The sequence below is a fragment of the Pithys albifrons genome, chromosome 2 (assembly GCF_047495875.1).
Source record: "Pithys albifrons albifrons isolate INPA30051 chromosome 2, PitAlb_v1, whole genome shotgun sequence".
Classification (NCBI taxonomy): domain Eukaryota; kingdom Metazoa; phylum Chordata; class Aves; order Passeriformes; family Thamnophilidae; genus Pithys; species Pithys albifrons.
Window position 1 is genome coordinate 80377297 of NC_092459.1, and position 15526 is coordinate 80392822.

The window sequence follows — 15526 nt, forward strand, 5'->3', positions numbered from 1 at the left end:
GTCACTCCCTCCCGCAGGCGCTGCGGCCTCAGGGGGTCCCGCCCTGGGCACCCACCCCAGGGCTGCGGCCGCTCGGCCCGAGGGTTCCCTCGGCCAGACACTTCAACCTGGCCTTCTCCGCCGAACTCCAACGTAAAATGGCGGTGCCGGGGGATGCTCCACACGCTGCCGCAGCACGGACTGGGAAAGAAGTCATCCTCCCGCTGGGAACGCCGGTGCGGCATGTGCACCACGGCACAGGGTGGGCGGGCACAGCCCCGCAGCCGTGCCGGGTCCCGTTCCCACCGGGACTGTGTGACCCCCGCAAACCCCTCCCCAAAGAGGAGCCGGGGCACAGCCCCGCAGCCGTGCCGGGTCCCGTTCCCACCGGGACTGTGGTGTGACCCTCACAACCCCCCCCTTCCCCCCGGCGAGAGGAGCCGGGACGCGGCCCAGCGGTTCCCGCATGTTCCCGCGGCGCGGGCGAGGCCGGGCACGCCGGGAGCGCGTTCCCGCGCGGCGCGCCGGGAGCTGTAGGCGCCGCCGGCCCGCTCGGCTCGGCTCGGGCGCTGGGGGCGGGCCGGAGCGTCTCCATTTTGCGCCCATTGGCGGGGCCGCCCCGCCGTCCGGCGGCCGCGGCGCCAGGCAAGGCGAGACCTGCGGCCCGCGCCTCCTCCTTCCCTCCTCCTGCCCTCCCGCCATCGCCACCGGGGTGGGGCCCACCGCCCCCCGCGCCCCGCCGCCGGCTGAGCGCGTCTGCCGGGGGCGCGGCCCGTCCGTCCGCGGCGGCGGCTCCATGGTGCCCGCCGCCCGCCCCCGCCCCGCAGCAACAGGCAGGACGCGCAGAAAGCGGCCCCCGGGGGTGCCCAGGGCCCCGCCGCCGGCCTGAGCGCCGCCGCCGCCGCAGCGGGAGCGCCGCAGGCCGGGGGCGCCCGCGGGCCGCCGGCGATGGCGAACCAGCTGGTGATCCTGAACGTCTACGACATGGTGAGCCTCGACCCGGCCCGGGGCGGCAGGAGCGGGGCCTCAGGCCCTCCCGCGGGGGCGGCGGCGGCGGCGGGAGGACACCTGTCCTGCGGGGGGCCAGGGGCCGGGAAACTTTTCCTGCCCTTCTCTGCATGTTCCTTCGGGAGCCGGCGCCGTGGGCGGCGAAGCGGGAGAAATGAGGGACCCGGGGAGCGGAGGGAAGGGGAGGTGACTTCGAAGGTCTGTCGATTTCTACGGGTCTTTCGATTTGTATAGGTCTTTCGTGACCTGCGACAAAAGTTTGCTGGGCCGGGTTTTGCAGTGGCAGGTGGATGCGCTCCCTGTCGCAGGGGACACTTCTGTCGTGATCGTCCCCGAGCTGTGGTGCTCTCTCTGCTATTGCCCCAAAGCTCAGCCGCGGGGAGGCTCTGCCTTTCTGTTCACGAAAACAGTAAAAGTGTCTAATTTCACAGCAGGATAGTAGTTGGGATAGCCACTGTCTCTGTAGAGATAAGAGCTTTATAGCGCAGTGTCAGTAAGGTGGATTTTCTTCTAGACCAGAATTACTGAACAGTTTTGGTATGGCTTCGATTTGGTAGAAATAAAGGAATCGTTCCAGCTTGATTCGCAGCCCTATGAGCTCACCTTCCCTCCTTCCTGGGTAATCTTCCTGTGACACCCTCAGCAACTGTTGTATTGTGTTGTGTTCAGCTGGAAGCTGCCCAAATGCCATGGTAACAAATGAGGTGTAAGTACCTGCATGGAACAGGAGTTGGGGATAAGTGACATAAAGAAAATATTATCCGTTAATGTGTTTCAGCCGCTGGAAATTAGAACAAGTGGCACTAGTTCTCTGACCGTTTTGAGTCTACTGATAGAGGGACAGTAAGATCAACAACGAGCTTCAGGTGACAGTGTTAGTGTTACTTGGCTTGTTTTGGGTAGGCTTTCCTACCCACCACCATTTTAAAGTGAACCTTTGGTGTTTTGAAAGGGTGAAGGTATGTAATGTAGTGACAGTGACTACTGGAAGTAAGAAAATACAGCTTGTTTGCTTGGGAGCAGTCATGTTCGATTGCTAAAATGTTTAATCAATAGGGAATCAATAGGGAGCTACCTGTCTTGAAATCAAATATATTTATGATATTATAGAAACTAGTCTGATTCTTGTCATTATTTTCTTTCACTGTAACACTTAAAATGGAAATCGACAGTCCTCTCATAAGAGTTTTTTGTTTGATTTTTTTTTTGTGTCTGTTTGTGTAGTCCTCTGTTTGAGTTATGTCTCCAACAAATATAACCTGTTACTTCAGCTTTGATTTTCCTTCTTTGTAGAGAACGAGGGGAAATTGGAGACGGGACCAGTTTGTTCACAGTGATGTTTCTGAGGGGGTGGGGAGGGAAAGGGGTCTTTGCTCACCTGGTTGAGCTCATATGTGATGCTGCTATGAGAAAAAGTCACAGTGTGCCGTATTTGTACTAGACTTGAGGACAGAAGGATGCTCTGTCACATGCATATATATGACTTCTGTGGATTACAGTGCAAAAATAAACATGGGAGAATCTCTTCTAGCATGAAGAGAGATGGCTTTACATATATTAACTATAAATATTTGTACTGAGAAAGAAGTAGGACTTCAGTTTTGGGACTCTTACATAAGAGAGTATCTTTAAAGTCAAGGCTTGACACACTTCTGACTCACCAAGATGGAAGACCCAGTGTTCCCACAAAGACTTGTTTAGCCATGCAAAGTGTCACCTGGGCCCAGTTCACAGGCAGGCTGTGAAAACTTAACAGAATGGCCTGTCTGCTGTATAAACGCCTGCCTGGAAAGTAGGGCCATGGCATCTGAGAAACTCCATTCTTGCTATGATGGTAGTCTTGGTGGGGTGTGACTTCAGCATGCCATTTCTTTTGTGATAGTCTGCTCTTTCATTCACATGGTTCTTCTTCCTCTCTTACTCCTTAGATTCTTTGCTGCAACTCTCATCCTTTCTTTTTCCTCCAGAGTTGAATTGCTGTGATCAGTTTTACTCCAGCCATCCTAGGAAGGCTGGCAGTTGACAGTAGGGAAAGAAAGGTAAAAAAGCAACAGGAAGGTTGTGCTGATGAAAACTCTTCCTTAGGACCTGTTGGGGACTGATGGTTGTCCTGTTCTGATTACTGGAGCTCTGCCTCCATCAAGAAGTTGTATAGCCTCTAAAGCCACCATCTGGGGAAGGAACTTATTCTCCAAAAAATCAACCAAGCACATTTATTTGCAGATGTTTGATTGTATGTAGGGGTGACTTTTTGTACTTTAGTTCGCAGTTGTGGTATTTGTTGAAGCTACACATCAGCACAAATTATACATTGTATAAGCAGAGACCACTACACAGAATGTTCCTATTTCTTGCTTCTGTCCTGTTTGTTGTTTTATAGCAATGTCTACATTATTTGACCATTAGAGAAACAGGTTTCCTTTAAGCTGGTGAGAAAAACCCAAGTTCCCGTGACATCTGAGAGATACTGTCAGTGTACATCCTGCCTCAAACTCTTTTGCTAGATGATGTCTCAGTCCATTTTAAACTCATTTGAAGCAGGAGTTTAAACCAAAGCCTCACTTTAATGTTGCAGAGCAGTCCTTAGTGCGTGTACACAGCCTGCTGAAATTGATGGTGCTGTGTTGTTTGGGGACACTGAGGGTGGGTGGAAGAAGGGAAGAGTCTTCTCTAAAAGCTATTTTGAAGTTCTGTTTGTTCATCAAACCCTGCCAACTGTGTATTTGAGACATTAGCCATCTTAACTGTTTGCTACTGACATTCTGTGTCACTTGGAAGTGGTTTTGGGGTTTTTTTTTGTAGTTAAGGTTTTGAATTGGGGTTTCCTGTTTCTCTTCTGAAACAGGAGACCACTGTTACCTGGTTGACAGAATTAGTACTACTGTAATAATTGCAAAGCCATTTGAACAGCCTTATTTTAACCTGAATGCCAATTTAACTGTAGCTCCATTTCCCAGGCAGCTGCTTAGGCATGCAGGGAATACTGGGTGACCTTGCTGCTGCTGGAACTCCTTACAGGACTGAGTCGGTTGTTTATGGAGCATATACCCTTCCAATGTCCTTAGCACTTGAAAAAACAAAAATCTTTGATAAAACCAAAGGGCATGGAGGGTTTAGTGTATTGCACAAGAAAGTGGACTTTCAAGTACTGGTAACTTTATGGAGAGAGAAAAGCTTAAGGCCATATTTACGTGGTGCTGTTCCTGCTTTTGAAAATCTTTTATGATCATTAAAAGGGTAGAGTGAAGACTTTGATATATCGTGTTTTGAGAAATGAAGTACTTTATAGTTTCATTTTAACTACTATTTTTAGGAGCCTAGTTTTTGTCAAATAAGGCAATAACAAGCTAAAGTATTAACATAAATGAAGGCTCTGAAGAAAGTATTGAAGGTATTTTTGAAGGACTGGGATTAGTGTTTCTCTTTCATTGCAGTGACATGACTTTATTATGCACGTAGAAGAACACTTCTCTAATATTTTCATTATGATAGTTGCATTAAACCTGAAATCCTGTTTTACAAGACTGACATATTGCAAAATATTAAGGATATGGGATTGCAGCATTCCTCTGTGGCAAAATTCATATCAAGACAAGGGAATCCAGTTTGTGTAACAGAAGCAAGGATGTAGCATTTGGGATTACAGAATTTATGGCATGTTACTGAACCAGGGAGCTATGTAGGTGTCATTTAATTTACAGTCTTTATTTTATAAGTTGTATATATATATATAATCTTTTCAGCTGTAGCCAAATTCAGCACACTTTGTTGCGTTTGTCCTGCATTTTTTCTTCAGTGAGATAAAGCATTTTGTTCAGTGAGAAAATGTGACCAACCTTCCAATAGCTCATCCAGATTAAGTAATAATTAGATATAATTACTGTTCCTGGGGGAAAGTAATTGTGTGTCATTGAAATTCTTTTATCTTCAGTTAACCTACTCTGTTCTTGCTGGAACTACGAAGTGAAGTGCCAGCTTGCCTTCAGGCTTTTCTTCCAGAGCTCTGCTAACTTTTGTTCTATTTGCCACCAGTGCTCAATTTTTGTAGTCTGGTGAGTTCTGTGTGTTCAGGTGGCACCAGTAAGGAGGAGTGTGTGCTTGAATAGCATGTGCTGAATACCTTGGTGGAGCAGCTCTCCATCCTGTCTGTTTGCTTCTGTGCAGATTGATGAGGAGAGAGAGTTGGTGACTCATTTTTCTGTCCTCTCTATGCCGGGTTTCAGGGGTTGTGGGTAGGGAGGAACATGAATAATTTTTTTCCTCATTTTTTCTGTCTAGTAACCAACTAGGCTTTATTCTTCTACTGCTTGTGGGATATCTCGTGTAACTTTTCTTCCATTTTCAGAGAGCAGCTCTGACTTTGCTTGGCATTAACAGATCCAGTGGATACCTGTTGTGTAGGTTGTTTGAAATTCAAAGGCTAGATTCTGAGTTTTCTGGACAAAAGTGTCCAGGAGAGGGAAAGACAAGAGCACCAGGGACCCTGTCTAGCTCAGTTCTAGATTAGGTTCATTTGGATACACACCTTTTCATTAGGCAAACATACTTTCTTCCTGTGCTGACAAACTGTATGCTGACTGTGCCTACCGTTTTGACTATAAATATAAACCTAAAACTATTTTGGAATGGTCAGCTGGTAAACTGTGGGGTAGGAATGGCTTCAGAACTGAAACAACTTTATGATGCAGTAGCTCTTCTGTTTCCCTGGGGGCTTTGATTTCACCTCATGACCAGAATCCAGTTTTTTATGCTCACAAACCCATGAAGTTGGATGAGTAGTCTTAGCATCGTTCTCCTTTCTTCCTCTCTTCATTTTCTCCCTGTTCTATGTCTTTCTACACAGAGTAAATTAATCCAGTGCATCTCTGGATGTAGCTTGTTCATACAAGGCTGGCTCTCTGCTCTTTACTGGGGGGTGGAGGGAAAGAACTGCTAAGCCCTTTAAATAGACTCAGGTGATGATTTAGTGTAGCCATGCATACCCTGCTAGCTAACATAGCAATGCATTGACAAAGCCAGAAATTAAATCAAAAGGTAAAGTTTAGTCTTAAGCAAAATTTATTCACAGATCACAATGAGCTTTAAATAAATAAAAGGTGCCAAATCTGTCCTCTGTTAATTCATGTTGACAAAATTTATCACAACTGGCCTCTTTGTAACTATTGGCATGATATTCTCTTACTGCAAGTTAACTTTTCTTCCTTTTCATGAGTAGCTTGTCAATCTGAGGTTTAGTGTATCACTTTTATCCTGCCAGAAGGTTCATGTTTTGAAGTCTGCTTTGTAGAAGTTTGCAGTGATGCTGTCTGAGGAAAACCAATCCTGTTACTGGAGTAATTGACAAAGTAATGTTTTCCTTGTATTTTCCAGTGGTTTTTCTTGCTAGCCAATTTCGGTGTAAGACTTTGTTTGAGGTTCCTTCTTTAATTATGTGTCACTTGAAATTTTTTTATGCTTGGAGACTGATATTGTGAGGGTGGTGATGTAGAGAAGGAAAGAGTAATACTGAGATTTTTCTTTTCCAGAACTCTGTGCATCTTTAAGGTCTTGAGGGTAATAGTTAGCTTCTGATAGACACTTGCTGCTGGTTTCGTAAAAGAAAAGAGAAAGCACTAAGGGAAGTTTCTCTTCTATCCTGTTTTTTTCCATTTTTTTTAAAAATTATCACTTTTTGGATTCCTTTTGAAATTCATCTGTTTTCTGTGGGCTACAATACAAGTGATATATTGGAAACAGGCGTGAGACCTGTGCAAAAGACTAAAACCTGATATAGAGAGACCCATGCATCAGCAGCCTGGAGAGAGCTTTGTCTCTTGTATGGTGGCCACTGGTTGAGAATTCAGAGACAAAATATGATAATTTCAGACTATTTACAGATCTCTGAGTATGTCTCATGCTCATCTGTTCATAAGCAAGTGTGGTCATTGCTATAAATGACTGTGTGTGTGTGTGTGTATTACAGTGCCACGTTCTGATGTTATTTATCAAAAACAATCCTTCAAAATTACTGGACCTGATTCTGGAATGTGTCCCACCTAATGGAAAACTTTACAACCTACAGTATGTTGACAAATAAAAAGTTGATCTGGATTTCTCCCAGGTACAGACTCCTTGCCTGGCAGACACTGACAGCGCTAAAACACTGGAGTAGAACCTGATGAAGTTAATTCACTGTGTATAGATAGGGAATTTTAATTACATCTTCTGTTCCCATAAAATGAGTCGTGCAGTTTCACTTTGTGATAGGGTTTAATGCTTTTGATGTGGGGGACAAATACAGTCTGGTATGAGAAGACAAATCTGTATTGCGAACTAACTAGAGTTCTTCTTGTTTTTTTCTCTCCTTCTAGTATTGGATGAATGAATATACTTCTTCCCTTGGAATTGGAGTTTTTCATTCAGGTATAGAAGTGTATGGCCGAGGTATGTACCAGAAAAGCATAACTTACTCTTTGTCTTGGTAATGCTGTTATTTAACAAAACATTTTTGAGGGTGTGAGGGAAGTCTGACTCCTGAAACCCATTCATGTCTTTTCTCATCTATTCTGCCTCTGAAAAAAACCTTGGACACAAACAATCTGGTAGCCATCATGCATTGTTTTTTATAAATCTATGCAGCTATGAAAAAGTGTGCCATTTATTCAGCCAAGCATAGAAATATTTGGTTTAGATTTGGAAATACCTGTTGTAAAAATAAATGTGCACTTCATGTAAGCGTGGTTGAGTCGTTTCCTCAGTATTCTGCCAGCACTTAGTTCAAGGAGTTAATTTTCAGCTACAGAAAGAAGGGAGACAACCAAAAGTGTATGATGCTCAGGAAAAAGTCCATTCCTTATTGTTAGGTTGGTTTGGTTTAAAGAGATGGTTTCTTTAGAAGACATCTCATGCGTGCTGTTCATAAAAGATACCCTTGTGGTAAATACAGCAATACATTTCAATTTTGCTAAGTAGGTTGTACTTTGGGGCTGCAGCTTCCTGATCTATTCAGGCCTCTTGGAATCTGCAGTGCTGCCAGGAGGTGTTTCTGGGGAAGCTGCAGCACAGGCTCAGGTCTGAGGTGTTTCTGCACAGCAGTACAATGACGGTCTGAAGTGATGGTGTTATTGAAAGTAGTCCATTTAAAGAAGAAAAATCTACTTCAGTTCTGGGTTTGGAATGTGTTGGGAGGTTGGAGGAGGCAGCAAAATTTGTGGCATGCACTCCAAAAACCACAGCGCTCCAAGTTACCTTAAACGATGTTTCAGCTGCTATAATGGTCACATTGTAAGTGGGTTTGCTACTGTTACCAGAGCAACAAATTAGTAATACAGTGCTTATTGTTCAAACTTTTTGGGGCGTTTGTTTTAATCCAAACCAGAAAGACCTGCCTGACTCTTAATAGTGCAGTATCTGAAACCCAGTTTTTGAGCTGTGCCAGATACATGTGCCTCCCTTCCTGTTGGGATTATAACAGCTTTCTCATGTAGCAGGTCATGCCCCTGCTGGAACAATGACTTGCATTTTTCAAAGTTATTAAACTTTTTGTTCATTAACCTGTTGTAAAAAATACTATCCACAAAACCGAGTGCAAGACTTGGATGATGTGTTAGGAGTTTTGAGGAAAGGAATTGTGAAGTCCTGCTTAAAGCCTTATAGTGCACCAAGCTGTGTTATCTGCCAGACACAGACGGAAGCGGCAGCATACCATGATACTGTCATGTACTGTGAGGGCTTCTGCCAGCAGATGCTGTGCAGACTTCAGATCTATGCACTGGTTTACTTTCTTGTTATAGTATAAAACGCGTGATAGTTGAACCTTTGCAAATCAAGGCATTTAAAAACCTCTTAGACCACTGCTCACTGCCACACTTAGAGTTGTAGTGCAGACTGAATAGTAGTGTCATCAGATCTTTGAGGATGCTGTACTTTGAATCCCCAGTGCAGACATATCAAAGTGGACTTTGAAAGACAAGCATGTATAAAGAACATTGGTAGAATTTACCGTTTAATTTGTTGATCCTCACTTATGCGAAGAAAACAATTCGTAACGTTATTCAGGTTAAACCTGTACAGTGATGTAGAAAATTTTCTGTCAGTTTTTACTTAGACTGACTCGTAACCTAGCAAAATTATTCATTTCCAGCTCCTTTCATTTGCTACCCATGTAAATAAAATGTCTGGTTCTTCGCTTTTAGATCCTTGTGAAGTTATCTTCCAGTAAGTGAGCTCTGCTATTCTTTGCTGTCATCATATTCTGATTTTGTTAAATCTGAACTTTCTCTTTCAGAATTTGCCTATGGTGGTCATCCATACCCTTTTTCTGGAATATTTGAAATTTCACCAGGAAATGCTGCTGAGCTAGGAGAAACATTTAAATTTAAGTAAGAAAGATACTTATTTTCTTGCTTTTTGAGAAGACGTACAAAAAAAGGCAATTTGTTGCATTTATTTTTGAGGATATGGGAATTGTACAGGATTCCTGACTTCCTGAGAAATTCCTGTGTTTACTTAGAAATGCAAGATGGACAGAGGTGATGAGACAGTGAAGCATCCACAGCAAAGAACACTTTTTTATTAGCATACCATTAAATTTCTTAAATGCATACAAATTTTGTGGACTTGTGGCAAACTTTTATTATTCATTGCATATACAATGCAGTAACTTTTTCAAGGTGGATAATAGGCAAGGAAACATAATCTTTCATGATAAAGATGCAAGTGGTGCCATAAAATGGTATAGAAAGAATTTGTGTTGTTCTAGGAGGACAGAAAGCTCTGGCCACCCACAGGGAGGTGACTTTTGAGCAATGTATGAGCAGTAATCCACCTATATCATTAGAGCCTGATCACTTACTCTGTTTCTCTTTTAGAGAGGCTGTGGTTCTAGGCAGTACTGACTTTATGGAAGATGACGTTGAAAAAATAGTAGAAGAGCTTGGAAAAGAATTCAAAGGAAATGCTTATCACCTAATGCACAAAAACTGCAATCACTTTTCTTCAGCTTTATCTGAGGTAAAAAAACATGAAGGTTTATAAAAAGGTGCTTCTCAGGAGGCTGCAGAGTGTCATCTTCCTGTCCTTTGGAATGTTTGGTCTAATTTCCAGCTTCTTATCTCTGATACCTTGGGGCAAATGTCACCATCTTTCAGGCTGAATTTGTGCTCATGTCCAAAGCACAAGATTTTGCTGCCAAAGGTGCTAAATATTGTTGTCATACATAGCTTGTGTTCAAGCAGGGGTGCATTCCTAAATGAGAGACCTAGTAAATAAAGTATTAGTTGCTTCAGAGATTGCTGCTGTAGATAGAACCATACTCTTTTATAATCAGAAACATCACACTGAAAATTGTTTCCCCACAGAAACATCACACTGAAAACAATTTTTGAAGTTATGACCTACTGTTAAAGAATAACAAATTCACTGAAGTTACACAGACAATGTTAATCTTCTGCTTGAGAGGCTTTTGTCAAGTTACTGCTCTGCCAGTGCCTGTGTCCTGGTAATGTAGATATTTGAGTGGTCACACAGAGGATCTGACTGGGGTCAAATGGGCCTTTCTTTTTCCCCTTGGCAAGGTGATCAGCTTGCCAATTTGACTGAATCATTCATGTGTGTATGAACACAAGGGAAAGGGTCAGGAACAAGTATCCCAGGACAAAGAGGGGAATAGAAATTTTGATTTTTATTGATAGTTGGCAATCTGTGATTGACAGAATTTATGATAATGTTTCACTAAAACACTCACAAACAAGAATGGCTATTTTTAACATGGTGAACTTCAATAGATTTTAATTAGTTTTATTTTCCAAATAGTTACTTCACACTTATTGTGCAGCCTGATCTTCCAGTAGTACTGGAAAATTTTATTGAGCTGATAATTTGTGTGCAATGCAGGTACAAGTAAGGAGGGTGAAACACTGACAAAGCTGCAGTTGGTGTGAAATGTGGCCTATATGGACAGGGTTTTGCTATACTCTTCAGCTGCATGGTCATATGGTTTCTATTTTGTCTTGTCCTATTTAGTGTTCAAATTGACTATAAAAGAGGGTATAATTACAAGTGAAATGCTGCTCAGTTACAGCACAGTAATGCTCCCATTCTCCAGATTTGCACTGGAGTAAGTAACATGTGAATATGGAGGCAGTTAAGTGGCTCACTCCTTGAACAAGGACAACAGAATTATTTTATGACTGATGTGCAGTAAAAATAAGTATTTGATGCCGCTTTATGTATTTTGGAGGAGTTGAAACCATCTGTGCACTGTATAGCTTCTCTTGCTCTAGTGAACCTAAGTGTGTGTGCTTGGCTTGTGTGCTGTAAGACAGTGATTCTCAGGACAGTCGTCAGAGGCCATCACAGTAAATACCCTCAGCTGTATGTGTCACTCCACACAGCTATGGTATTGACACTGTCTTTTTGGCCATTTGATTTCGGGGTGCTTTTTTGTAATAGTGAAGTCTCTGCTGCAATTTCTGTTCCTGAGGAATTAGCAGTGGATAGAAAGCATACCTTAACTAATTTCTGTGCCTTTCATGGAAGTTATTCAAGAAGAGTGAGGTGGTTAGGCTTTCTAGGACCTCTAAGAAAAGCACAGAATCGTGTGTCCAAATTTCACTGTGGAAAGTCTCCTTGTGGGACTTGGGATGCTGTTTTTACTGATGGAGAAAGTTGTCTTAGTGCAGCTTAACTTGGATGCTTCTTGAGTGACATTTGTGATAGGTAAACCATAAGGCTGCTGCAGGTTTTGCTTTTTATTTACAGTACTGCAGATTTGTTACTGCAGAATTCGGAAAACAAATTAATCCTTTCTTTTTCCTACCCCAATAGATTCTCTGTGGAAAAGAGATTCCACGATGGGTGAATCGCCTTGCCTACTTCAGCTCCTGTATACCCTTTCTCCAGAGCTGCCTGCCGAAGGAGTGGCTGACACCTGCAGCCCTCCAGTCCAGTGTGAGCCAGGAGCTACATGATGAGCTGGAGGAAGCTGAGGATGCAGCAGCATCAGCTTCCTTGGCAAGCTCGGCATCTGGGTCTAGAACTGGACGCCACACCAAATTATAAGTCCTCCTCCAAAGTAACAAATGGTTTGAAATACTTCATTTTAATCTCTCCAGCAACTGACTTCCTGAGAGAACATGAGAGCTGACTCTAGAACGTGGTTTTTATATGCAAAAAAAAAAGCTCTCAGCAACCTGTGTTTCAGCTCAGCTCAGGATTATTTATGTAGTGAGAGGAATTGCTGGGAGAAAAGGGAAGGATTTTGTGTGAAGCCACCCTTTTCATTTTCACCTGTTTGGTAGACCTGGATTAATTTAACATCATATATAAAGCAGAACTTAAACTATTTGTTTACAGTATTGTGTACTGCTGTTTACAAGTCCTGTATGGACTCCTGCCATCATGGACAAAGAAAAAATTTGAGTTTGATGTAACTGCTGGTATAACTCACAAGCAGTGGTATGATGCCCTGGATGAACTCTCCCCTTTGTTTTCAAGATTTAAGGCAGGTGAACATTAAATTGAGAAATGCCAGAAACTGCTGAATACTATATATGTGAACAGGGTACTGTGTGCTTAGTGGCTGATGTAAGCAGGTAGATTCCAGGATGTAGGGAGACTGGTTTTGTCTAAAATCTATTCCTAGATGTATGACCTCTACATTAATGAAACTGTGGATTTTTGCACATATGAAGGGAATTTTCTATCTCATTACAATGCACATTGATCCTTTTTTTTTAACTCAGCCATGTAGTTTGCATCCAATCTCCTGTCTTTATTTACGCTTTTCTTCAATCAGGATTTAGACATGTGAATATCATCTGTTGGAAGCATCAACAAATTTTTCACTGTTTGCTTTACTTGATTTCAAACTTGTATATACAAGTTAGTACTTGTATTCCTTTTTTGCTTGTTTGTTTCATATAGTTTGGAATCCTGTAAAACAAGCCATTTATGGTTGGGGAATGGCCTTGCTTCCTGCTGCTGATTTTGCTTCATTTGAGTTTGTAAACATTTGTGTCCTTTTTTTTTGAGCTATAAATTACTGCCCAGTTGTGCATATCCGCACAAAAGATAGAGAAATCCTAATTTATTTTCCCACAGTCTCTATCTGTGACTTTAACTCTTGTCAGTTGTAATGAAGAAAAACCTGAAAACTGCTTATGGACCTGCGTGTTTACACAGCAGAACCCACTAATCTGCACATATAATTATATCTGAAGTTAAGATATTATTTTCTAAAACACAGAAGTATGTTTGCTGGTAGATTATAATTAGAGCTAAATTATAATTAGTGATCAGAATATATAATGGAATGCCTTATTCTTGTTCACTTACCGAGAGAATTGATGGTTCTTCCAATCATTAGTGTAAATTAGTGAGGTTCTATTGTGCACATAAGGCTACAATAGCACAAACATGAGGGAGGTGAGCTTGTGTATTTTGTAAGACTTGCTGCCTTAAATTAACAAAAAACATACTATCCCTGAACTGATGAGCTCACACAGAAGTGTGCATTACTAGAAATATAAATGATTCTTTCAAGCTTTATTTTCAGTCTGTTGCTGGGCTTAGTTTTTCCATTAAGTGAAATACTGACTCTGCAGTTTCTGCTGTTTAAAAGGAAAAAAAAGTCCTCTAGGGAGGCAAGAATGCTTCGTGTTACCAATGCTCCTAGCCATGGGCAGTTGGTGCCATAGAACCCTACAGGAAGGTGCAATAGGCTGTATCATAGTAAGAATTGCTACAATCACCAACTGCGACTCGTGTCAGAAATGACTAGAAGTTTTTCTGCTGGCAGCTGTGTTCAATCCTTCGTCAGGCAGACTTGTAAGTTTTCACTTATCTTCTGTTGTAGATTTCTTCTACTACATGGGAAAATGCTTAAGACTCATGAGTCTGCCACTAACTTCATTCTGTCTTTGATCTCCGGAAGCTGGACATACTGACCCTCCCTATTTGAGTGCTTTTCACTTGAATCTCTGAATTTGAGTTCTCTTTTCCTTTTTTTCCATGTAGTGAAAATGAATATGGTGGTCTCCAGTCAACTCTCAAGCATTACAGAACCGAATCTTGCACTACTCACAGCTAAGACAACAGGATGCAGACAGGTTATTTTGTCTCTGCTGTGCAGCTGTGGTAGTAATGTGACTAAGTCTCTTGGCCAAGGCAGGTCCTTTATTTCAGCTCAGGGTTGAGGCCACTGATCTAGCAATGTACTGTAGCTTTTCCTAGGCTTTGGGAAAAATAAATAGAATAAATTTTCATTGCTACCTTTTATGTACCAAAATCAGCTTTTTAGGCTTCTGATACATCCAGAGTGCTATGTCACAAATCTCTACACCTTCATTATAACACAATTACAGCATGTACAATGCAAGAACATGACAGATCACAGCACAGTTTTTATTTAGAAGTAAAACTGAGACTATTTTTTATAAAGCAGACTGGAAAGTTTGTAACAAAAACATTCATTTTATTGGTAGCTGTACAGGTGAAAATACTGTCTTATGCTCCGTAATGATTTTTTTGTTTGTCTCAAAACCATCCATTTGTAATCCTGTGAGGAAACTGACACCTGAACCCTGAAGGCTGTTTGGTATTGTATCGAAGCAAGTGGTACTGTAACTCCAATCCTGTGCTGTCACAGCTCAGCCTCTGCTGGATGCCTCCAAAAAGTCGCCCTGCCAGTGGTTACTCCGATTTGTTAGCAATAGAGCAAGTTACCTTTCACCAGCATTACTGCCAAGCAGGGATTACTTTAGTCTACTAATGACCACACTGTGCTAGGACTAGAACACTCCAAAATGCTGTGAGAAGGCTGGACACCTGTGGAATCTTTTCCATCAAAACGGGTAGAAAAATATTGCCACTTCAGGGTTCTGCTCTGTTTACTTTCTCAATTATTGTTTAATTTTCTGTGAGATAGTACTTTTTATACTTATTACATTGTTTAACTCGTTCATTTTATTTAAATGCCATTTTCTGTTCAGCAAGCCAAAAAAATCCAATGTACTGTCAGTGTGCACCAGTAACTTCAGAGTGGCTTGGTAAAAAAAAGCATGGTTGCATTAGTTCTAAAATTTACAATGCAATTCTGATCACTATTGATAGATGATAATTTTCACTGTTGGAAGTTGGTTACAAGCTGAATATTCACTGATGCATTTTTTGTAAACTTGTATTCAAGTTTACTGTACTACATAGTATTTGTATAAAATTCAAAGAATTTTGACTTTTGTTACCTGTATATGGCAACAATTTGTCTAGCATCTTAAACTTAAATCCATCAGTTTATTAAAAATACTTTTATAAAAAAAGACCATTGGCTCTGTGTGTTACTCCCCTTGTACCTACAAGCTTGTTTTGGCAGTGCCACCCAAGCTGATCTTGGGTTTAGAAATATACTTCCAAAGGACAGTAAAACTATCCAGGGGTTTTCTGTACACTGACCTGAGCATCAGGTGCTGCAGTTTGGTTTGTCTGAGGTGTTGCTAAGACCCACTAAGTTTCCAACAGACTAAATTCAAAGTGTGTTTAGATTTGATGCACTGACTGTATC

General features: G+C 42.1%; 1 protein-coding gene across 1 annotated transcript; it reads left to right on the forward strand.

Moving 5' to 3' along the window:
- Nucleotides 1-549: 549 nt before the first annotated feature.
- On the forward strand, nt 550-15277 carry DESI2 (desumoylating isopeptidase 2). Its single transcript, XM_071575017.1, has 5 exons — nt 550-966; nt 7338-7410; nt 9254-9347; nt 9837-9978; nt 11794-15277. Exons 1-5 carry the CDS (start codon nt 928-930, stop codon nt 12025-12027), a joined length of 582 nt encoding a protein of 193 aa, XP_071431118.1. The 5' UTR covers nt 550-927; the 3' UTR covers nt 12028-15277.
- The last annotated feature ends 249 nt before the right edge of the window (nt 15278-15526 follow it).